This window comes from Neltuma alba, unplaced genomic scaffold, assembly GCF_004799145.2.
Source record: "Neltuma alba isolate B1F8T4 unplaced genomic scaffold, ASM479914v2 tig00011337_pilon, whole genome shotgun sequence".
NCBI classification, from domain to species: domain Eukaryota; kingdom Viridiplantae; phylum Streptophyta; class Magnoliopsida; order Fabales; family Fabaceae; genus Neltuma; species Neltuma alba.
In genome coordinates, this window is record NW_021636039.1 from 366,826 (window position 1) to 392,590 (window position 25,765).

The window sequence follows — 25,765 nt, forward strand, 5'->3', positions numbered from 1 at the left end:
TGATTGGAACATATAAACATATACCTAGACGTGGATGAGGGAAATTAAGAGATGAATTTGTAATAGCACTGTCAAATATACGAGCATCATGTGCAGATCCCTCCCATCCTGCCAAGACAAAAGTGAAACACATATCCCAATCACATACAGCCATGACATTTTGTGATGGATTTCCCTTTCTGCCAATAAATTTGTCTCGTTTTGTAGTGGGGACAACACACTGTATATGAGTGCCATCAATTGCTCTAATTGCGTCCTTAAAAAATAGATAATAACGTGGATCGTTCTCAATTTTTCTAAGTTCCACGAAATGTAGGATATGTGGGTCGAATAAGTTCACTCGATAGGCTAAGGCAAGCTTGCAGTATATTGTGAAAGTGCCTACTTACAGTTTCCCCTGAATGTTGAAATCGTTCCTGGATCATCCTATTGTGTTGTCCATGAGCAACCGTGTTTAAAAACATCACGACCATTTCTTTAATTCCTAAGTACTTAGACTTTCGTAAACCATATTCCTCCCATTTAGTACATAAGAGGTGGAAAACATATTTATCCACTCTAAACATTTCTTGACATCGATCATCATGCCTCTCCATAATACCTTGTACCCATAAGTTTCCTGTCTGTTCACTAGTTCTGCAGGGTTGTTTAAACATATACATTTCACAACCAATGCACCTACTGCTTCATATTGTGTTAATTCATCATTAATCATGAATAACCGTGTTGAATGGTCATCTTCATTCCACCGTGAATCATCATTCCAATTCCGCAAAGTATCTTCATTCCATGGTGAATCATCATTCTAATTAGCTATTTTTGGAATTAACCCTGTAACTGTGATGACAACAAAGTGTAAGCATTATAAAGACTAAAATAAACAAAGTGTAAATAATTTTCATACTGCAAACAGAAAAACCAACACACATAGATGACAAGTAAAAATTAGCGTAAATATATTACAGTCATTAATAAAGTTCCTACAACAGGCCATATCAGTTCAGGTTAAAACAGTAATCAGTTCAAGTTAACAAATGCAATAACAACAGTGAAACAACTAAGTCCTAAACTAAATCCTAATCTGCAAGTCCCTTCCATGTGTCTGGGTCTTGTGCTGCTGGTATCAACCACCCCAACAACTTGTGTCTATCATGCATAAACCCCAAATAGGCTCGCCTAGCCCACCTCAACCGTGTAAGTATCTTGGCACATGCATAATATAGTTGAGGGTCATCATTAAGCTTCTCAAGGCTAGCTAGGTGTGCCAAAACCTTGTCAACTAATTGGGGATCTTCAACCAATGTTGCTGCTCGCTTGTCAGAAGCAGCTGCTATAACACTAAGGCTATCAGAAATTTTAATAGATGCAACAACTTTTTTCTTCGTCTTTGCATTAGACGTCTCACCCCTCTTCCTCTTTCCATAGCTTCCTGAGCCATTTGGTCCAGTACTCGCGGGGTTGTTTAAGTTGCAACCGGCGAAGTCATCTGTGACCCCTGCATTGGTTGTTGGGTCAACACCGAAATTTTCATCCTCACTGTCCCTCAACCCTTCCTGTTGGTCGAGCCCGACTCTATAAACATCCCCTCCTCTTCTGTGTCAGGCTGTGGAGCAAATGCTGGCTGAGGCTGTGAGGCTGATGGTGTGTACATATATTCTCCCGAAGCCACAACATCTTTGAATATTTTCATCAGATCTGATGCAAACATCAACCCCTAATGTCTAAATTTCTTACAATTGGGATCCACCTACATTAACGTAATTAGGCAAGTGTAAGCGATGACTAACTGATATTCAAAATTAAAACTCAACAAACGCAAATAGTTACCATTAATTTTCGTTGCCACTACTCATCGGAGGCCAACACCCTATTTGTCACTGCATCATAACCAATGCCAGTCTCCCCAGACATAAGTTTTTCCTACAATTTCCAATCCTTTCTTAAAATGTCAAATCTATTCTTAAGTTGCTTCCTGTCATACATTTTCTTGCTCCTTTCCTGAAAATTCTTTTCAATTTTGCTTCAACCGAGCCTTGTAAATGATGTTCCTTGGCGTTCATTGTGCACTATTTGCTCGGCGCAAATATCTATTGGAATTTTCATCATGTAGGGATCCCAAGTCGCTTTTCCTTTATTGGTGTCGATTTCTAGGTGGAAAATAATAGAGATAAGACTAACAGAAGCAAATTTAAAATTAAGAAGAAATCCCAAGACAAAAACGTGTTAATTTAAAATTTTGTTTTATTTTCTAATGAAACTAGCATTAAAGTCATTTCATACAATTTGAAAATCTCTTTTTAAATTATGTGACCTAAGTAAGAGTTTGATAAATTTAATAATTGAAATAAAAATTTGAGTTATTTAAATACGCTTTTAAGAGATTTTTTTAGTGAAAACAAGTTGACTGAAAAATTTGGAATGATTGAATGATACCTGTAAATATACAACATCAACTTAAGTTTTCTTTTTATATATGATATTGATAAATTTATATTAATATCAATTGATGATTTACATTGATCATGATTGTTAAAATTCTTTTTATCTATTTAAATTATATAAAGTCTATCTCTCCCATTGAATTTCATAATTCCTATTTCATTCTATTGCAAATGTTCCCTCACCTATAGTTCTTCTAAAGGATTCATCATCTATAGTTCTTTCAACCTCATATTTACCACCTAGACATTTGATTTTAGGCTTACTTGTCTTCAACGATTGTTGAATTTAATAATCACCGGAACAATCACTTTCTTATTAAAAATTTGCTAATAAATTATAAGTTTGAGCATATCACTGCCATCAACCACTTGTTCTCTTGTTAGATGAGGAATTTTAATTTTAACGCCTTTACAGAAATTAATCTTAAATTAAAATGATTATGAATTTGGAAAAAAAAGTTATAAATATAGCCATTTCCATACTAGATGATCAATAAGATTTATTAAAACAGCTATTTTGTACTAAATACAGATCACTATTTTATAAAACACAAATACTCCTTATGATTCGAACAACAACATTAACCTGAAGCTTCAAAATTCATATAGCACAGAACTCAGCAATTCTTTCTGTTAAATTTCTATAAACATTATAAAAGGAGTACATAGAATCCTGAAGATGATTCAACCTCAAATAATCAATCAAATAATCAATCATAACAACAAACAGAGCACTGAAACAAAGCACTGAATGACAGTAGGGACAACGACGAAGGGAGTGGCCTTGACCAACACTAGGGACGACTGCCATTTCACCGAAACAGAGCACTGAACCAGAAGGAAAAAAAAAACAGGACAACACGGTGGTGCTGTAGAGGAAGTATTTCCGGGAGGAAGGAGAATGATTTTCCGTCAATTGGGTTACTACATTTCCTTGCTTCCACTGGCGAAAGGAGTGGCCTTCACCGATAGCAGGGACAATGGCCATTTTAGGGAACAGAGCACTAAACTAGAAGGGAAGGCAAAAAAAAAAAAAAAAAGGGACACCACGGTAGTGTGGCCTTGACGGACAGCAGGCAAGACAGCAGTTTCAAGCAACAACAGGGGATGAAAACCAAATGTTCTATCAGCTCACACACAAATCAACACACACACAACTCCACATGCTTGGATCAATCACATATCACTGCCATATTCACTGAAAACCAACACAAAAATAGGAATCGACCAACCTATCATAGATCGGACTACCCGAAGCTTGCTAGAGGTAGATTGAACACTCTCTTCCACTAGGAGGCTAAGATCTCGATGCACACCTCACATGCACTGGTAGACGGCGGTGGCCTGGGTTGGAGACGCCGACAGTAGCTCGGACAAGGTTGAAGTCGCGATGAAGGAGCAGGCTCTCGATCACTAAATGCCACACCCGACATGATGACCTTACGGCAGAGACACGACGGAGCTCACGGAGACCAGGTGTCAGTGGTTCTGGCGAGGACACGACGGAGGATGTTGGGAGGCAATTCGTGGTTGTGGAGAGCTTTGAGGCGGAAAAAAAATGAAGAGGTGAAATGAGGGAATAGCCGAAGTCAAAGAAAAATAAAGCCATCTGACACATCACAATGGTAATAAGCTACAATCGCTGATCCAATAAGCCAGAAAATGTAGCTTCTCCCACAACGTATGTTTGAAAGCTTAAATAGATAAGCTCATTTTGGATTTAAGCCCAACCAAACACCAAGCAATTTTCCAACCAGGCTTGTAGCAAAAATAAGCTACTTTTCAACCCATAAAGCCTTACCAAACAGGCTCATAAAGGTACAGCAGAAGATGTCTCGAATACCTTCTTCTCCAGAAGAGAGGATGCTTTCTTTTTACGTAAGTAGTGAAATATATGCATGTAATGATATTTATGCCATGGCCACTATAGCGGATGAACAAAACATCTCCAGGCTCCACTAATGGTTACCATCCCCTTGCTAGTTAAGTTAGCATTTAGTGGTACTATTGACAAATCTTAAATCGCGGATTTCATTTTCATGCATCCTACAAAAAAATATGTTTACTTAGTTAAAATTTACCAGTTATAAATAAAATAGAAATATGTGAGAGAATTTTTTTTTTGAAAAAAAAAATCCGTGCCTGCTTTCAAAAATCATACACTTTAAAGTTTTATTTGAGTCGATGAGAAAAACTTGGTCTCTGGCCAAAAAATTAGTCAATGCATAACTGAAAGATTACCAAGATTTATCATTTTATGTATGGATGGGAATATAGGCGCTATTTAAAATCACATATAGAATCACTTATAGGCACGTTTTACTTAAGTCGAGACAAAACTTTACTCATATATTTATTTCGTATGCCGTAGATCACAATTGAATATAATATCAAGACAAAACTCATATTTACTTAAGTTGAGACAAAACTCTGATCTTTAATATAAGACTTGTTTAATTAGTTTGATTATATTAAAGAAGTTAGATAAGTTAATTAATTACAAAAAATGACATGTTTTTCCTAAAACACCATAATTATCTTTTTTAATATTCTCCCTCCCTCTTCTACTTGATTATGATTGAAGGAGTATCCATAAGGATGATTTAGAAAAAACTAACAAATATGAAAAATATGTCTTATATTTAGGACCAAAATCAACTCAATAATTAGATCATATATTAATGATCCGAAGAGTAACTCAATACTTATAATTTTAACTACTTAAAATATTAGTCTCTACAGACTACGATTGTATCTTGAGGTTCACATATAATGTTTTGGATGACTAAAATTAATGAAAATAATTTGTATCGATTTAAAATTTAAGAATTGAGTTACAACCAAATCAGAACTAGACCAAATAATCAATTTGTTTCCTTTTTTTAATATTATATTACACAGCTTGAGAAATGAACAATATTTCATAACTTACAAGTAATATGATTTTTCAAAAATTGTACATTGACATTGATGAATGATAAATGAAAAACTTTCTAATTACACATTAACGAGGGATGAAATCAAAAATAGAGGCTAAACACTTTGATGATACATTCAAATAAACGGGGTATGATATAAGCAAAAAAAGGGTAGGAAGAAGAAAAGTGAAGTCAGATTAAGAGCACAACCTCATTCTATTATGGATCCCCTTTATAGGAATTGGGACAAAAAAAAACGAAAAAAAACGTGCACGATCAATCAATTCTCATCTACCTTCATCAAGAATGTGACGAAGGACGGTTTTAGAAGCATCTTTAGGTGATAGATCTGCACCACTGAATGTGCTAGTACTTGTGGATGAGTTATATTGACTTGTACCTGATGCTAATCCCTTTGTGGCCACGCTAGTCATGAAGCTGCTCACATCATCAAATTTCCAGTCTGTCAAGTATCCAGGTTTTGAAGTTACACTGCTCACTTCGATATCTCCGGAAAGCATTGCCACGACACGGGACATCGCTGGCCTCAACGATGGTGATGATTGAGTGCACAGAAGAGATATCCCTACAATCATTTTTACTTCTCCCTCGTTGAAATCTTTAGATAGTCTAGGATCCACGAGTCCAAGTATACAGTTGTTCTCATGCAGCTGCCAAGCCTGTCAACCCAAAAATAATTGAAACTAGTTAAGCCAAGGCCCAGAAATCAATGGAACATAAAAGAAGAATGCCTTTTCTTTCAAGCTGTTTTAAAAAATAGAAAGCTGAGAATCAAATGATGTCATAACTGGTCAGCACTACGAGCCTGGAGATTGGACAAAATTCTAAGTTCTATGCCACTGCTAAAGAATATGGGATGAAGTGAAAGAAAGGTAATTTAGCAATAAGAACGCATCAAAACTCTTCTAGACATTGGCATGAAAACTCCCTCGTAAGTGGGAGGTTGTGGATTTAATCTTGTTTGTAATCTCAAGTCATTAATACCTGCCTCTTTAATTGAAAAAAAGAACTCCTCTATACAAAAAGGAGTTATTCACAATCCCCAACAGTGTGAGTTAAGTGTTACTTAATACCATATCACGCAATCCATATTGGAGAGATTTAGACATGCTCCAAGAGGTTGTCCAGGAATGTTTCTAGATAGAGTATGAAAACTGAAAATGCTTTTCAGAATCCGAATGCATCAAAGGAAATAGAGAGGTACTACATACCCATTCTAGAAGATACATCTTCTCCCCTTCTAGGCTTGAATCAGAATTTGGCCTCCCACTAACCATCTCTAAGGCCAAAACACCAAAGGAAAACACATCTGCTTTCTCCGTAAGGTGCCCACGCATGGCATACTCCGGAGCAAGATATCCACTATTTACGGTTCATCAAAACAAAAATAGGCAAGTATTAGCATAAACAAATAAAAACATGCATACAATTTATCTAACCTAAAAGAACAAGGAATTCAAGTCTTGATGACTTACATTGTCCCAGCTACACGGGTGCTTATATGGGTCTTTTTATCGTCATATAATTTGGCCAAACCAAAATCAGATATTTTAGGGGTAAGATCATGATCAAGTAGAATATTACTAGCTTTTACATCACGGTGCACAATACGGAGGCGAGACTCTTCATGAAGGTAAGCTAAACCTTTAGCTACACCCATGCAAATATCATAGCGTGTGGGCCAGTTGAGAGTTAAACAATTTCCTGTAGCATGCAAGAGACATACATTCTAAAAATAATAAACATGAATAAAAAGTAAAGGCATACATAGGCACGTGAACAAACACAAGAAGTAGAAAGGCAACATCATCATGACTTCATACCAAATAATGCTTGATCAAGACTCTTGTTTTCTAGATACTCATAGACAAGAAGTCTTTTATTTCCTTCAAGGCAACACCCATATAATTTAACAAGATTACGATGTTGCACAGCAGATATAGTTGCAATCTCAGCTATGAATTGGCTCTTTCCTTGATGAGATCCTACAGAAAGTTGTTTCACACCAATTACTCTTCCATCGTTAAGTGTTCCCTGGTATAAAAGAGGAAAGTGGTTATTCTATGAAATAAGGGCTAATGTTGTCTTCTAATGCCATAAATAAAAACTTTTTTCTTGACCATAATAAAGCCCTAAAAGTTCTTATTTATACAACCCTATAAATCCCATTAGTAACGTAAGTAATGAAGAGGCATACTACATGCAAAGCATTGTCATCCTAAATTCCATCAAAGAATATTCACCTTATAAACAGGTCCGAAACCTCCCTCTCCCAATTTGTTGCTTGGATTGAAGTCATCTGTAGCATTCTTTAACTCAGAATAGCTGAAAGTATATGGCTTTATATCTATACCTAAAAGCTCTGCAAATTAAACACGAACAAGGTTATGAACAGAAAGAGAAATTGATAGGGCACAATCTGTTGTTGTCCACGTCTTCTAACAAATTTAGTAGAAAAACTCACACTACCATGCCTAGTTTGCCACAAATTAACATCGAAGAGAAGAAATAAGGTAACAGAAACTCTATACTTGGACTTTCATGTTGAACTAAACTCATGTTTCGTTTAATCTTTTGGTTATGTTTAGGTACAAAACCCACTCAGTGTGATGAAACAGGCAAGTGTCCAGTCATTGTGGACAAACACAAATTAAGATATGCCTCATCATTTAATGAATTGCTGCATGAACAATCACTGACTACAATCTGAATAATATTCATGAAAGTGCACAATTACAATTTAAATAGTCAGGCATGTACAGTAGCTTTTTTACCTTCTTCACCATCTTCATGATGCTTTCTTCTCTGGATGATACAGAAAACCACAAAAACAAAAAGAAAGCTTACGACTCCAACACCAACAACAATGCCCACAATCAAACCGGTTCTGTTCTTTGTACTGCTTGGAGGTTTGTTACCAACTGTGGGAATGAAATCTATTCAACGAATAAGCAGACCATGTCAAGTTCATATATCACCCTTTTTCATTTTGGTAAATCAAAACTTCAAGTTCTCGACTACTGATTTTTTTTGTAAAAGTTTTACCTGGGGTAGCACTGATTGCTGAAATCACAGGACCATAAGTACCTTGAGCTGGTATGCAGCAAGTCCCTTTTCCAGCCCAAAAGAGATGGATCTCAAGAAAGTTTTCTGACACATGAACCTGAAAATCCTTTCGGACAGCTTTAAAAGAGGCACCCCCAGCTTCCCGTTTAATGTTAAAATCCTTCAAAACACGATTCCCCTGGAATGGGACAAATGAAAAAGGAGACAAATGAAGGAGGACGCATAAATAAGGGTGAAAAGGAAAGAGCAAGGATTTCAAATAGTATCTTTGGCAAATATCGACCATTCATTAATGTAGTGGTTTTGGAACTAAAAAAATGCAAGCATCATGACAAGGACCATTTCAACACAAAAACTTGAGCTGTTTTATGAGTGCCCCTGCTATTTCTTGGACATTTTATTTCTTAGACTTATGGTGCGTTAGTTAAGGAAAATTTAAAGTTAAACATAACTTCTGTAATTTCTTGTTTGAATATTATAAACATGGAAAGACAAAATGAATAAGGTCAGTCATTACACAAGTTCAAGACAAGAGAAGATGAATTCAATTATGTGTATTCGACAGATACAGTTAATGTAAGAATAAGTGTACAAGCTAGGTTAAAACCAGTCAGCTAATGATTAGTGGGTTGGGCTTGCATTGCATATACTAATTCTTCAACTTCACCTAATGCAAAAATAGAAAGATGGGGTGTTTCTTTGAAAAAGCTAGTGACTCCCATTTAGATTATTACGTTATAACATCTAGCATTGCCTTTAGATAAAATCATATGCACCTGGATATATATATCAAAGACCCGTCTTCCAAGACTTCTCCATGTACTCGTATCTAGAATAGATGTTTCGGCGAAATAAAGGGAAATGTTATAATCCCCATTTTCCAACCCCAAGCCATAATATCTTAACGAAGAAGCTGATAGCCGTGCTGTTTGGAAGAGCTCTGAGTCCACAGTACCAGTGAACTGATTTGATACAAAGCTTGTGTATTGAGGATTGTTTGTCCCAGTAAATAGCCCGACATTGCTAACTGCCCATCTTGTTGTATCAGTAACATAATAAGTTGCAGGACCAAGTGTCTCATTATCTCTTTCATAAGTAATTCTTTCTGATGATGTGATTGAAGGACCGCCACACTTGATTGCAAAGTTATAATCTGAATAGAAACATTAAGCAGGGCTATTTCAAGGCATGAATAAAGAAAGTAATTATCTTCACCTAATAGACTCCACATAGAGTTTAAAGTTTTCTCGCATGTTTTACAGTAGAGAAGCATACTTTCGTGTGTCAATGAAGTCTAATAGTTGCGATGCTGAATTTGGATCTAATAAATAAAGTTTATTCAACCAGTGATGGTGATGGGAAAAATTATTTGTCATCCCTCAATACATAAAATGCATCAAATATAAATAATTCCCTGAAGTCCTGCATTCATCTTATTGGTCCAAACTTGTAAATGAGTTTGCAACTTGGACAAATGGAAAACTTGAAAAAGATATACGCAGAGGTTTCATGTCAATTAGAGAAACGATAACGATTTAGATGTTTATCTTATTGGAGTTTCCAAGGTGAAAAATGTCTCAATAATAAGCTCAGAAAGGCTATGCAAGATTACACTTTTTTGTAAGTATTAACTAGATAGTTTACTTGAGAATTGCACAAAATATGAGGAATAAGAAGCATTATTTATCACTTTTGAATAGTCGTTTTGCAATAGATTTCATAGTTAATATTGATATATCGATGCCAGCAATGGCAAACTAGAGATAAAAGAAGTACTTACATATTCCAGAACCACGAAAACAAGGAAAATTTCGCTGTAGACAATTGAGTCCAAAAGGAAGGTCACTGCAAGAGAAAATAGCATTTACTTAAAATATGTACATATTAAAGAAATATTAGATAAGCCCCTTGAATTACATCTTGATCTTAATAAAAGAAAATACAAAGTAGGCATGGTAGGACAGCCCTAACAGAGGCACCCCCAGATTATCCACTCAAAGCAAATTTTATTTCAGAGGTTTGTACTTCTTATCACCAAGCCTGAACATATAATAAACCCCTTAAATTGCATCTTGATCTCTGAATCTCCTTGTCAAGAGCTAGTTCATCCTAAGAGTTTAAACTTTGTCGAGATATCCTAGGAATGATTTCTTTATCACACCCCCAACATGAAGGTCGTTAGGTAAACATGGATGTAGCAAAAGCCCACCATACCTTGTGCTAAAATTATTTAATTAGAAAATGGAGGTAGCAAGGATTAAACTCTTGATCATTTCGTAATAAAGCCCAATAATATCTTTAATAAATATCTTTAGCAATTCTATACATACATAACCAAGATTGATAGCAAAATCATGGCTTTGAGTAATAGGGTACTGGCTTTATGCTTGAAGAATAAATGTTTCAGTTGATAAAGAGGTCTTTAAAATAACACGCAACTGACTGATAACTCTTGATTCACAATAGCCAATAAAAGGACAAAAATGAGATTGAGTGACAATATTATGCAAAAGAAGAATGATAAAAGGCACAAGAATCACCTGCTATTTGAACCTTCTATTGTCAAATTGTTAGCAACCAAATTTCTGTTGACCAGACAGCATAAAAATAGCGGAGTTAGTATCACCTTAATATATAAGCAAGCAAATGTTCAAAATGTATGTTGCGAGAATGAAACTTACTATAACTACCTACTTTTTACCATGTTAGATTGAGTTTATGTGCACCATTACCCCATCCAATATCATGCTTTATTTGAAAGCACCTACTTTCCTCATTTAGCACCATTGCAGCAAGCAAGTCTTATTCCCTTAAGTGAGGTCAGCTGCATTGATCATATAATGTTATTTTGTTTGATCAATAACCAGATCTTTCAATATATCATTCATCAAGAGATCTTATTTAATAACTTCCTTGAATGTCTTTCTTCATTTCTTGATCCCCCTCTACACCTCTTCATAGGACTAAAGACCATTTGTTCAATTCTCCTCTTTGGTGGCTTTATCGACCTTCTTTGGACATGACCATAAACATTTTTCTGCCATTCTCCTCAATAGATGCCACACCAGCTTTTCCTCATATACAGTTATTGAGGATCTTGTCTTTCTCTATGTGACCAAATATGACACAGAGATAGATCTAGAAGCTAGAATGTGAGGGACCAAAAATGAAAATTTTCATCAAAGTGAGGAGAATTAATTTCAACACTTTTTACAAATAAAAATAGCAATATTTACAAGAAAACTTTATGCATGGGAGAGCAAGCACCCCTGCTTGAACCCCTATATATATCACTATACATATCTATCTCAACATTCTTATCTCTCCAACCCCAATTTTTTGCTGTTACTCTTGTCCTTCAGTGCCCAACAGTCACTACCATGTAACATCATTGATCTTATACAAGTTTGGTAAAACTTCTCATTAAGCTTAGCAGGTGTGCAAATGGGGAAGAAGATTTTATTTCTTGTATTTTTGAGGAGGAAGAGTACAAAACATATCCACCCAAGGGCAGTAATGGGGAGCCCAAGAAATATGGAATACAATAAATGGAATAAACTAGATCCTAAATCAATTCCTATAGCCATGGGTATTTACATCACAACTAGAAGAAAGTATTCTGGCATGAACGACAGGATTTGTATTTTGTAGTCACAATTCATAAATTACTGATGATGTCTTCTTCCATTTCAACCACCTAACCCCACTTGTATCTCATGCGTAACATCTCTGTCAATTTCACTGTCATCTTATAATATCAATCCCAAATACCTGGACTGGTAGTATGGTTTCAACACTAAGTTTTACCTCTAAATAATCTCTAACTTGTCTCTTATTAAATTTATAACTCTTATTAACTTTGTAATGCATATATTCCATCTTGCTCTTAAAGGGGAAGCCCTTCAATTCCAAAGCTCATCTCCAAAATTCAAGCCTAAAATGAACCTCTTCTTGTGATTCCTCAATTAAGATATTATCATTTGCGAATAGCTTGTACTTGGGGAATTTTCTTTTGTATGTGATTCAAAACCAAGTCAAACCATTAAGGACTCAAGGACGATCCTTGATGCAAACCAATCGTGTAAGGAAGTCTTGCCTCACCTTTAGGTGTTGGCCCCTCGTACATATCCTTTATAGCTCTATTGCATGCAACATGAACACGTTTCTTTTCCAAAGCTTTCCATACCACTTCTCTTAGTAATCAATATAAGCATTTTTTCAGGTCAACGAAAGCCATATTTAGATCTCTTTCTTTACTCCTATAATTTTCTATCAACTCTCTTGGAAGATAAATAGTCTCTATTATAGATTATCTAGGCATTAACACAAACTGTTTCTCAGAAGAAAACATTTTCATTTCTTAATATGTGCTCAATTACTTTCCCCCATCATTTTGTTATCTAGCTCTTAAGTTTTATCCAATAACAGTTTACATGGTTCTGGATATCTACGTTATTCTTGTATAGCTTCATTAAAGTCATCCAAATCTAGGTCTTTTGTTTCACTTTTTATTGGTGCATAATTCAAGGTCACAAGAGATACACCTCTTGTCTCCCGCTTAATCTCTCTGTTTTCTTCTATAAATAAAATATAACTTTTAACGAATAAATATACTAAATCTATAGCAAATATGATTTGTAGATAAAGAATTGCCTCAGTTGCAAGAGGACTTGTCAGTTAAAGACTTAAAGTGAAGCAAGGAACTTTTGAAATTATCAAAATGACAAAAAAGTGTAGGATAAGTTACTTACAGTTGTAAATTTTGTTTGTTCACCCAAGAGGGGAGGGTCCCTGATAGATTGTTGTAGGACAAGTCTCTGTAAGCATTCATTCAAGTTGTTTAAGTAAATACCATGGAGATGACGGACAATGCATTGAAGAATTAAGCCTTTAATTACAATTAGTGTAGTATCAGTTGCATAAGTTTGAAACTAACATAATTGCACTGACTTCTATGTTCATAAGCACCATGGTCATGAACCTGTTGACCTTAATCTTATAGGTATATGGATACCGAATTAGCATATTAGAATGCGGGTACCCCAGAAGATAAATAGTCACCCTCTATGTTTGAAAAAACAATAATGCTTGAATTCAGAAATACATCTAGGGCATAAGGTTTCTTAAGCATATATAATAATATTAATACATCTGTGCACAAAGATAAAATTAATATATTATATTATACTCCATTCTCAATGCACTACGATGCTGTAGAGTCCAAATATGTCAAGAATACTCACATATTGAGAAGAGTTGGGCTTATCTGAGTAGGGATTGCACCAGTGAGTTTGTTATTTCCCAGAAACCTGAGTTGGAGAAAAACAAATCATGCTTTAATCCAATCATGAAGGCATGCAGGAAATCCATAATTCAATTACTTAGGACAGCATATATATTACAAGTGTGTTAGCAAACTCAGATTGAAAAGTGATCCCGGAACCTGTCCTGTGATGTTATTGAAGCTCAGATCCCTGCAAGAACCAGCTATATAATCATCCAGATGCGGAACACAAACACAACTGAAGACTATTGATCTTTTTCCCCATTGAAAATAATAATATGTGTATGAAAGATAAGATGGATAATTAGTTGACTCCAACCGTTTTCTGCCACATAAAGCACATAATAGGGAAAATAATAAAAGAGAATTGATTATAGAAAATTAGTGAAGAATCCTTGGTAAACGAGCAAGTCATTTCGGATCCAGTTGCCAGTAGCACACACATTGAGTTCTAATGACAAATCACTCAGCTTGATGAACATTTCAATTTGAACGAATTAGCACTAAGAGTTGCCCTATAGTTAAGCAGTATAACTACTATACAAAAACTAAGGTATTTATTCAGGTTGGAGATATCCAATGGAAACCACTGTCTGATTTGCTTTTTCCTGGGAAGCAAGTTGAAGAACAATCGCAGTCTGTGCTTTTGTTCTTTTCATTACATCATTGCCATAGGCCACTATTTGAGACCATGGCTACATACCAGCTACTAGAATCCCATAAAACAAGAGCATTACAAGAAATAAATTTTCATAAAAGGGCAACATGACTAAGAAAATAAGAAATCAAGTAATAGGTTGACTAGATCCCCCAAACTCCCACCTCTAATTTCTAGGACAAAAGGACTAATGGCTAGTATTGATTGGCCTATATATCCAACACAAATTAAGATATCTGGATAGTTTATGCTTATCTGAAGAATTACATGAACAGGGAATACTCACAGCTGGGTCAAATTTAGAAATTCACCGATATTTGATGGAATTGGATCAGAAATATTGTTATTTCTCAGAACTCTGCAAGATTGTTAACCAAGTTGTCATGCTACATTCTAGGAAAAAAATAAATAAAAGGAAATATATTGATGTATCAGGAAGGCTATGAATTATTAGGGAAGTCATTGCCTTCCAACTTACAAGACAGTCAAAGATTTCATATTCCTTATAAATGCCAGTGAGGAGCTCCCATTAGATATTTCACTTATTCTCCTGCATTAGAATTATGCTTAGTTCTTATCAATCCGCAGAAATGCATACAAGTAAGTAGTGATGACACTTACAACTCTGTAAGAGAAGTCAGATTGCTAAATGATGATGGTATTGGACCTTCAAAAGAATTCCCCTGGAACCTCCTATCAAAAAGTACAGAAATTCTACTCAGTGAGCACAAACTTCTGGAACAGAAAATACCAAGTAACAAAACAAGTATTTATATTTCATATCTGAAAGAATTTTTTTGCACACAAGCTTTTATAAGGAAAGATTTAACTACATTTTATAAATAGGAAAGGAATTCAGTGATGAGAAAAAAAATCAATCCATTAGCACAAATAGTCGTAGCAAAACCATATTTTAACTAAAGACTTGTTAGCTCATAAGTGCTTTCCAACCCCTTTGTAAACCCACTAGGGGAGAAGCCTGAAATTGATCATAAGGAGGCTGTAAACTAATTATCTCTGATGATGAGACAGTAGATACTTCTAATTAATGCTTCTCAAATTTCATTCTAACCAAAGTCATTACATTCCTTGAAATGACGCACAGAGTTAAAGGACTTCATGCAGAGTAGCTGGATAAAATCAATGCTCATTAAACATCAAACACTCTATTCAGAATTACGCATACCACTTTAGAATGTTTAAGAGATCCAACGTACTAATTTCAAGGAAAAAGAAAACAGTATTGACAATATTGTCTTACAAGACTATAAGCTTAGACCAACTTCCTATGAAGTCTGGTATCCTGCCCGTGAGTTCCATGTCTGAAGCCCATCTGGACAACCAGGAAAACTTTCAAAGTTATTTCATTTTTAATATTATAATTATCATGTAACAGACAAGAAAAAGTAACAAACTCTTACACTGTCGCCAGGTTTTTAAGACTAGCAAAAGTGGGAGGAATCTGGCCACTAAGTCCCGAACTATCTAAATAGCTGTATAGAAATGTTTATTGAAATTGATATCATCTACTGATCACACAAAAATCAATAAACTAACATAATCCAGATTCCAAAACAAAGTGAATAATTGTAACTTTTTTGGCATATAAGGAGCCTCACTACATAGAAATGAAAGAGGAATGTCAGGAATGTTGCGAAAATAAATTGCCAATGCTACCATCAAATATATTTGAAATGCAGTATATAAATTCCAAACATAGGAAGAAATGATTCATTATTTTTTATTAATTAAAAATAATATGACAAACACATATTTGAGAAGCAAAATATAAGGCAAGTTGTTCATGTCCATAAGTGTTACTATAACCTACAAGTCTCAGACATTAATTCTTTGATCATAAGTATTTCCCGAAAATTGCCAACAAATTACTAGACAGCATGCTGTTAGATATCTTCTATATGATAATCAAACATAAATTAAACGTATACATGTCATCTGAAAGATTAATATTCATGGAGTTGAGAGAATATATTTTTCATAAGCCCGTCATTAGAAACAGAATCTCATGCTTCCAATGCGAGACTCTTTCAATTTGATCATAACAAAATCTACAGACGCAGCGTGCACTGGAGCTTACAGTTGTTCCAATTTCACGAGTTTCCCTAGTTCAGAGGGGATAGACCCAGAGAAGTTGTTTGATCCAAGACCCCTGCAGAATTAACAAATAATTAAGTAGATGGATAGTATCATCATGATATATGTCTCATGGAATCATAATTCTAATAAAACAAAATGGTCTTTAATTAAGCTACATAATTATTCAGCATCCTTCATTATCAATTCCAGATATTAAAAAAGCCCATTGAAAACAAAAAAGAAAAGAAATGAAATATCACTTTTGAATAATGTGATATAACTTGGGTACACGGAAAAGTAAAAATATCAAAATTGCCAGTTAAATCACCTGCAAAAACAGAGAAACAAAATGAAAGGACAGAGCAAAAAAGAAGGAGGAAAGAAATTGCTTCAAGGGGAAGTAGATGACTTACAATACAATTAACTCGGTAAGATTTCCCATTTCCTTGGGAAGCTCCCCTGATAAGGAGTTGATGCCTAAGGTCCTAATTAGGATAAATTTACAATAAAGTGAGTCCATGAGTATTGAGCACAAGGCATAACAAGCAAATCCAAATTCTCTCTAATAAGATGGGAAAAAAATTAGTCATTTCGAATAAATTCTACCATCATATCAACCTGAACGGTGTGAAACTTATCTTTTGCCATTTGAAATACACAAAACTGATGCTAACATATTTGAACTATCCAAATCAACTGAACAGTATCAATTTGCTCGCAATGACCACCTTTTTCCCATAAGAAATTGAGAGGATCCTTAGGTACAAGAAGGATTTACAACCGCTATCTAGTCAGCCTTACATGTACTGCATACGAGTGAGATTTCCAATGGCCGGAGGTAGAGAACCCGTCAAATAATTCTGACCGAGGTTCCTGATTGCAATTAGAGGAAACTTTATGAAAGCCAGAAAAATTAAAAAGAAAAAAATTCCATTCATTTAAAAAAATAAATAAATAAGAACTCTTTCGAGGATGTTTTGCAAGAAATTTTAGTAAAACCCAGCTTGGAAAATTAAGGAGTTAAAAAGCATACAAATTGGTGAGGTGAGTCAGAGTCCATAGCTCTTCTGGGATTTCCCCAACAACATCCAATGCATAAACCCTCCTGCCAGAAACAAGCGGGAAAAGTGCAAGATCAAGATCAACAATACATATAACAAAACAATATCAATAAATCAAGTTGAGAGAAGACAGATATTATACAGTGCAGTAATGTGGCAGGTGCCATTGGAACAGTCGCATTTGATAAATGGATTGAAGTCTTCGACCGCGGTAGTGCTGTCAATAGCTCGTCCGCTGCATAGTTCACCGCTTATATTCCATACACTTGCTGACGCCGATATTTCCCATTTGTTGAAGATTGAATTCAACGTTCTCGCTGCATAAAAGTTCAGATTTTGGATAAATTGCATGAGATGCAATAGAATTTCAGACTGAGTTTTCCATTCTTCCAAGGAAAGCACCGTGAAAAGAAAATCGAATCCCACAAATTAACTAGTAGGGTTAGTGGGAGAAGAATTAACCTTTTTTTTGGGCCGAAGAATTAACTAATTAACTGACAGGCCGTTGGGAGGATTAAAATGATAAGGAAGATGTAATCTTGTTTCTTGTTTTTTTTTTTTACCAGAAATCTTGTTTCTTGTTTTAGAAACAATTTTTTGTTTTTAATTTGTTTTTAGTTGATTGTTTTAAAAAATAAAAAACATAACATGTTTTTAAAAATTAAAAAACCAAAACAACTTTTATATTTTTTTGTTCTTGTTTTTGTGTTTTTTATTTTTTGTTTTGAAAAGTTTTGAGAAATCTTCTTCTTTTCTCATTTACTATCCACCACTTATTATTACCAGCGACAACTATCACATATCAAATGTGATTTTCTACGGTTTTTTTCAAACATGATTTTTTTAAAATTATTATCCAAACAAATTCTTTTGTTTTTTGTTTTCAAAACTTATTCTAAAAAATAATTTTATAAAATTGTTTTAAGAACAACAAAACAAAGAACAAAAACAAACAGGCTTGTAATTTTTTTTCCAAAAACAGAACTTTTTCCCTCTTTCAAAATTACTACGTCCGCTCGTAAATATAATATAATTGTTAGTTTATAATTTGATCCTAAATATAAAATTTAAATATATTTTATCTATAATATTTATCCATTTTTTTAAAAATAGTTTTTGTAATAGTTGAACATATTAATATTTCATCAAATAGTAGTTCTAACTAATATACATGTAACAAGAGTATCCTAGAGAAGATAACACCTGTTTATTACAAATAATTAATTTAAAAAATTTCCTTAATCTACTCAAATTAGTTAACTAGCTCTTATATTAAGAACTAGAAGTAATATAAAGTATTTTTTGAAATATCATGTTTAAAATTACTAAACATTTTCTGTCTTTTAAGTTGTAATTAATAAGATATTTCAAAAAAACCATTTTTAATTAGGAATGTAATTAATATAATTTTTCTAATTAAGACACTATTAAATGGGGATAAATATGAAAAAAATACGTAATTTTAAAAATCATTAACTAACTTATTAAAGGGTGCAGATTAATTAAAAATATATTATAATTCTAAATGGATAGAGTAAATATAAAATATTTTTTTAGAAAAATCAATAAAAAGAAATAAAAATATAGTTATTGTTAAAGGGAAAAAGAATACAAAAATCCTACAAAATTCTTAAGTCAGGTCTGTAAATAATTTCTTTGTACTTAACAGTAAACTTCTACTATGAACGTGAACTTGAACTTGCGTGAACATAATGCCAGCTTATATTACTAATAGTGTGCCATTTCAATGCTTAAAAAAGAAGTGTGATATTTCAACAATAATGCTTGATAGCAAAATTTTAAAAACTGGATCTCAAGTTCTAAGATTTACGGTACAAAAAAATCCATAATCTTTTTTTTGCCAACAAAAAAACTCCATAATAACATAACTTCGCTTTTTTTTTTTGGATCGTACATTCTGTGATTGACTGTTATTCACAAATCAATCACTCATATATACACAAGACTACCATTACATCTATAAGGAGCTTCAAAAGTTTCAAATCCACAGCATTATAAGATATTAATCATATTTACTTTATAGGTTAATTTAATATATCACTTTAACTGAAAATTAAGTTGGGGCACAAAGAGTAGGCAAAATCCAGGTTTATTTGGAAAAAAAATCAAATTTTAACAAACAAAAAGAATAATCATGTTTAAAAGTTCTATCGCAGCCAGAGCACACAGAGAGAGAGAGAGACCTTCAGAAGGATCTGTGGTAGCGTTTTGAGCTTGTGATACAGAAACGAAGCAACTGAAGAACACACAAACAGCAGAAGCAACTGCAAAAGCCATGGCTGGTGAAGACGACGACACAGAAGAACAAGAAGGAGAAGGAGAAGGAGCCATATGATTATATATGCAAACTGGAAGATATAGCTTGTGATGATCCAGAAGCTGATGAAGAAACTAATAGAGATTCAGATCGGAAAAAACGATGAATATAATCGGGCTAATTTGAAGGATTTTGTTGAGAGAATAATATTATGCAGCGCCACCATGCCCACAGTTTATATGCATGAATCATCATTTGACTTTTGCAATATGGCTTCAATTACTTAATGGGGTTGTTGTTGGTCGCCAAAACAAAAATATCCGAGTTGCCATGTTGGAGCCTCCCTTGTCAACTTGTATGAATAAAGTAAAATTTTATAAATGTCTTTTATGATTTTATTATCTTTACTTAACACGTTTTATTTTTATTATTTTGAAGAAAAGTACTACAAGATATATTCTTGTTGGAGGCTAATCCATAAAGGGGACAACCATTATAAATTGCGACTTGTTTCAGTAATTCATCAAGTTGATTGCTTTCACAAAAAACAAGATACTTTTCTGTTAGTTCTTTATTCATTTGTAATAATTACTTTTTGGGTACAATGCTATAATTATCATAGAGAGAATTACAATGAAATCCAAAAAAAAAAAATAATTGAAAAACAAATCCTAGAGGTTGTTATTCTCCATTGTAAAACTTGTCATTATAGGCTGTTGACGTTGTTATTAGGACCTTTTAGTAATTATTTCTCTTTTATAGGACTTAATTGTAATTCTCTTGTTATTATATTAATTATGCTAGAAAATATATGCTCCCCTTCAAATGATACCCTTTATTCTCAATCTCCTATATAAATCCATATAAATATGTTATATTTCTCAAAGGAATGTGATTTGTTTTGATAGATTTTTGACATTCTTGTTGTGAATGATGTGGAGTTTGATAGCGATGAATGTTTAAATCATTATTTAATGAGGGGGACCATATAAATTTGTATATATGTCTTGACAAATTGTCGTTGACTCGTAAAAGTTGGTGGCGAGGCCGACGCTCATTGCCATGCAAAGTTGACCATTCATGTGCCCCTCATTTTATTTAATAATTTATTAGTTAGTTTCAACTACTTTGTTAGAGTTTTTTTGAAATGCCTTATAAGCAACTTTTCAATCATAATTTAAGAGATATGAGATAAATATCTGAAGAGAATTTTATCTTTTTTTTTTTTGTGGCTACTCTGTATTCGCATGTCCTTTTATTCAGTTTGAGATTTGACTTATGTAAAATATATTTATAAGTGATTTTTAAATTGGATGGTAACAGAGCCTTAATTATTTTAGCCTCATCTTCCTCATAGATACGATGACCATTGATGCATGCTTGTGTAAAAGTTTGCATAATCATTGTTTGAAAAACATGTAAAACATATGAAAAGTGAATTAACCAAAATACTTTCAGTATTTTTCTCTGGTCCATAGCTATATATTTTTACAGTGATACAAGAATATATATGTTATAGAAAATATTTAAGATTCATTTATTTAACTATTTGCTAAATTTATTGTTTATAAAAATCAATTCATATATTGACTGCTTCATTGGCTTTTAATCTGACAATTTAGAACGTTATTATTTCGCTTTAAATTTCAAGGAGACATCAAAAGGCATAAAATATTACTATCTATGCTTTATATATGTGGAATTTTTTTCCCTTAGAAGTCAAAATAGGAAAATTGCAAGTGAAACACGTGCGCCTACTTGTTTTGAATTAGTAATTATTAATTACTAATATCCCACCAAATTAGAAATGAACTATATATATAATTTATTCTTCAATTATATTCTCTGGCCAAAATTATATTGGAAGAATCCCATTTAAATCCAATTAAAATACTGAAATTCAAAACCAGGTCTTCAGAACAAATTTTTAATTAGGCCAAGAGGCCTAATTAAAGATTTATGAATGTTGTTAAAAGAGCAAAATAGCCATCTATAATTAAAATGTGAAATGTTTCTTTTCTATTTTTCTCTCTTACAAATTCTTTTCCTAAAATATGAAAACACTAATCTGTAAGAAGTTTATTGTTTGAATAAGTTTTTACTATTAAAATGTAGGTGTATTTTATTAAAAAAATATGACTGTTTCATAAAAAATATGTGTGTGTATATTATTAAGTACATGAAGGATAGATCAATATTAAAACTGAACGAAAATTAAACCCATCCACGATTAAAATACTACTCCAGTCCTTAATATAGAACATAATTGGTGATTGTATTTTAGTCCTAAATATAAGACCTATTTCTCATATTTATACATTTTTTCTAAATTACCCCTATGAATTTTTCTCAACCATAATCAAGTAAAAGAGAGAGAAAGGATATTAAAGAAGATGATTATGGTGTTTTAGAAAAAAAACCTGTCATATTTCTTATAATTAACTAACTTACCTAACTTTCTTAATCTAATCAAATTAGTTAAATAGATCTTATATTAAAGATCGGAGAAGTATAACAGTAATCTACACCGTTATATTGATGGGGTGTTGGAGTAATTATTAATGTGAATAAAGGACTATATTGTAATTTTCTATCATCTACTAAAGATTTACTATTTTTAAATATCAAGAAAATCTAAAAAAAAAGTCAGAAAAAGAATTTGTGAGGAAAAAAAATATACATAAACAACTCATATTATAATTATAGGTTATTTTAGACTTTTAACAATATTTATAAATCCTTAATTAGCCATCTTAGTCCAACTAAAAATTTGTTCAAAGTGTAGGCCTAATTAATTTTAGATTTTGGTATTTTAGTTGGGTTTAAATAGGATTCTTCCAAATTATAATCTTATTAATTTATACACACACACACACAATAATATCCTCTAGTGGGAAAATGTCTCCAGGTAGCCATGTAAGGTGTCCATTTCAAAGTCGGCAATTGGCCGAAGCCGCCCTCCCGCCTCCGAATTCTAACGCAAAGAAACTGGTTGGTTGAAAATTAAATTTGCTGACAAGAATTTATTATGTTTTTCATATTTATTACTTCTTCAGTGCTTAATGTAAAATCTATTTAACTAATTTAATTAGATTAAGAAAGTTAAGTAAGTTAGTTAATTATAAGAAATATGACATGTTTTTCTTAAAATATCATAATCATCTTCTTTAATATCTCTCCTCATTCTTTTACTTAATTATGGTTGAAGGGTTTCCATAGGGATAATTTAAAAAAACTGATAAATATGAGAAATAGGTCTTATATTTAGGATCAAATTCAACTCAATAATTAGGGTCTATATTAAGGACCGGAGGAGTATTTTTTTATTAAATTAATTTGCCTAATTTACAAACTGATATATAATTTAATATTATACAAAAATATTCTAGAGAGATGATATCATATTTATTACATTAACTAATTTATTTAATTTTTCAATCTATCTATTTAAGAAGTTTTTATAATTAAGGATTTGAGGGAAGAACTGGTTAATTAATAATGCACTGCCAAGTTAGTGGCTATAGCCATCTGAACCAGCGGATATTAATTACATAATATCAAATTGAATAGACCAAGTCTCTTCTATTTTCTTTTTTGATTTTCAGTCTTGGGATTTTGATCCCCAAAATCCAAGAAAAAGAATAATTCACAAACATCTAGATGGATTTTGAAATTAACTTAGGCTAAACTTTATGGCTATAAAATCATTTCAATGATAATTTTTTATATTTGTAAGAATTAAATATAAAACCATGTCTTCTTGTTTTTTTTTAATCAACATATTCAATTATCTTTGTAAACCATGTATTTGTTTTTTTTTTTGACAAGGACTCTGAAAATAGTTAATGAGTGTAAATGTAATATATCTTTTTTGGTGATTAATAAAACAAAAGGGGAAATTAGTAAAAAGTATCTGGTTGAAAATTATATTGACTAAAAAGAGCTAAATTCGAATCGATATAACTATCTTCAATACGTGTAACTTTTTTTTAATTATGTGTAACAAATCTTCAATAATGTATAAATGACTTGCGTTGTAACTATTATTACACATAATTAAAGATAAGTTGCACAGAGCTGAAAAAAAAGTTACACCCACAAAAGATAGTTGTACTCCTTAAGTTTAGGCCCTGTTGACCAACAAAATTTTTAAACAAGGACTTGAACTCTTTGTGCAATTCTACTAAAAAAGAACTCTGAAAAATTGAAGGTGAAAATCCCACCAAGTTCATATCAATGCGCTTGAAATAGTTTGGCCAAAAAAAAAAGCACTTGGGATTTTTTTTTTGCCGAAAAAGCACTGGAATATTCATTCGTCCTACAATTTGATCTTAAAAAGATAAAAATAAATTTAAATTTTTAGGTGTAAATTACTATCTTATAAACAAGGAATAATTTAATTTAATATTATAGTAAGAAGTATCAGTATCAATTTTTTGGGGAAAAAATGATTCAAAATAGCTATCTTAAAATTTAGTAAAAACTTTCAGACCATCATAGAGCAAATGTTTTTAATTTTTAACTACATTCATGATTTTTTTTAATTATGGATATGTGCTTAAAAAGCTTAAAGCTTATGAATTATTTTCATCAAGTGAGGTCTGTTTTTATTGCTTAACACACTTAATGCTTCCAAGGTTGCACTAATAAATATGGCCAAGTTTCACGTAAATAAATTGAAAATGTAAATTTTTAAGTGCCTTATCCTGATATGGCTTTACTCTCCATTTGTCCTCATTTAAACTGTCAATGTGGTCTTTTATGATGCTTGTTTTTGGACAGGCACTACTGCTTAAAAATTTTGTATCAATTTTTAATGTAAGAATTATTTAATTAATTTGATTGAATTAAAAAAATTAAATAAGTTAGTTTTTTTTATGGGTCAACATCACTAGCTGCTCACATAATGTGGCAGTTCAATACATCATTCCTCAAGCTATCCAACATACCTGGAGGAGGTGAAAAGAAGCAGTTCATCCCTTGCATCCAGCAGAGCGCTTCCTTTGCCAAAGTATCTGCAACAGTGTTTGATTTTTTTTTACAGTCATTAGGTAAATTAGTTAATTATAAAAAATATTATATGTTTTTTTTAAACATCATAATAAGTTTTTTTAATATCTTTCTTTTTTCTCCTATTTGATTATAATTGAGAGAATATCAATATAGGTAATTTAGAAAAAAATAATAAATATGAAAGATAAATTTTACATTTAGAACTAATATTAACTTAATAGTTAGATTCTATATTAAAGACCGGAGGAGTGTAATCTTTTTTTGCCAAATAGTTAGATTCAATAGTTAGCTTGTTTTTATTCTCATTATAAGGTCAATTCCTTTATAGAAACCAAATAATAGATCATCTAAGTCCTTCATTAACGTTTTTTTTTTTTAACTTTGCTAGTTATTTCTAATATGCTCCCACTAAGTTTTGAACTGGCGTCTTACGTTGGCTTCTATTAAAAAGGATTTTACTGGACAAACAATAACGGTATTTTGGCATAAGTAGTTTTGTTGGAATTTGAAAAGAAATAAATTTAGAATTCTGAGTGTTACTAAAAAAAATATTTTAAGGTAGTAAATATACCATAAAGCACTTTAAGACATTAGAAAAATATTGTAAGGAATCAAATGTTACCTAGTTTTTTTTTATTTGGTTAAGCATAGGTATTCTTTTATTAGAAATAATCTTATTCGAGGCACTATCAGACACCTCTCTCAGTGGGAATTTGAATCTTGGTTCGTTATATTGTGAGGGATTAATCTTTTCCGCTAGACTCAACCTCCTGTTAGTTACTTAGTTTTTCTTTTTGGGAAAACCATTTTGTAGGTACTTATAGTTTTCCTCAATTTTTAATTTGGTACCTTTACCTTTTTTTTTTCTTTTTTCAAAATCCTTCAACTTTTCTCTGTCAGCACCGTTACCCTCTCTAGTTCAAAAAAT

General features: G+C 32.6%; 1 protein-coding gene across 2 annotated transcripts in view; it reads right to left on the reverse strand.

Annotated features, from left to right (window-relative positions):
* Positions 1–5,302: 5,302 nt before the first annotated feature.
* The window catches only part of LOC114712150 (probable LRR receptor-like serine/threonine-protein kinase At1g56140), a 68,424-nt gene continuing 47,961 nt past the window's right edge, over positions 5,303–25,765 (reverse strand). Inside the window, exons 1-24 of one of the 2 annotated variants that reach the window (XM_028896614.1) lie at positions 19,751–20,062; positions 17,689–17,863; positions 17,519–17,590; positions 17,287–17,358; positions 16,899–16,970; positions 16,487–16,558; positions 15,810–15,881; positions 15,650–15,721; positions 15,010–15,081; positions 14,867–14,938; positions 14,675–14,746; positions 13,849–13,920; positions 13,690–13,755; positions 13,198–13,263; positions 10,987–11,031; positions 10,227–10,291; positions 9,223–9,599; positions 8,426–8,624; positions 8,155–8,316; positions 7,624–7,742; positions 7,204–7,414; positions 6,856–7,084; positions 6,592–6,742; positions 5,303–6,039 (exon numbers count right to left, since the gene is read on the reverse strand). In XM_028896614.1, the coding sequence (XP_028752447.1) occupies positions 5,647–6,039; positions 6,592–6,742; positions 6,856–7,084; positions 7,204–7,414; positions 7,624–7,742; positions 8,155–8,316; positions 8,426–8,624; positions 9,223–9,599; positions 10,227–10,291; positions 10,987–11,031; positions 13,198–13,263; positions 13,690–13,755; positions 13,849–13,920; positions 14,675–14,746; positions 14,867–14,938; positions 15,010–15,081; positions 15,650–15,721; positions 15,810–15,881; positions 16,487–16,558; positions 16,899–16,970; positions 17,287–17,358; positions 17,519–17,590; positions 17,689–17,863; positions 19,751–19,898 (3,126 nt within the window). In that variant the 5' untranslated portion in view covers positions 19,899–20,062 and the 3' untranslated portion in view covers positions 5,303–5,646. Of the gene's footprint in view, positions 6,040–6,591; positions 6,743–6,855; positions 7,085–7,203; positions 7,415–7,623; positions 7,743–8,154; positions 8,317–8,425; positions 8,625–9,222; positions 9,600–10,226; positions 10,292–10,986; positions 11,032–13,197; positions 13,264–13,689; positions 13,756–13,848; positions 13,921–14,674; positions 14,747–14,866; positions 14,939–15,009; positions 15,082–15,649; positions 15,722–15,809; positions 15,882–16,486; positions 16,559–16,898; positions 16,971–17,286; positions 17,359–17,518; positions 17,591–17,688; positions 17,864–19,750; positions 20,063–25,765 lie in introns of those variants that run through there. The other variant, XM_028896615.1, reaches the window with a different exon arrangement.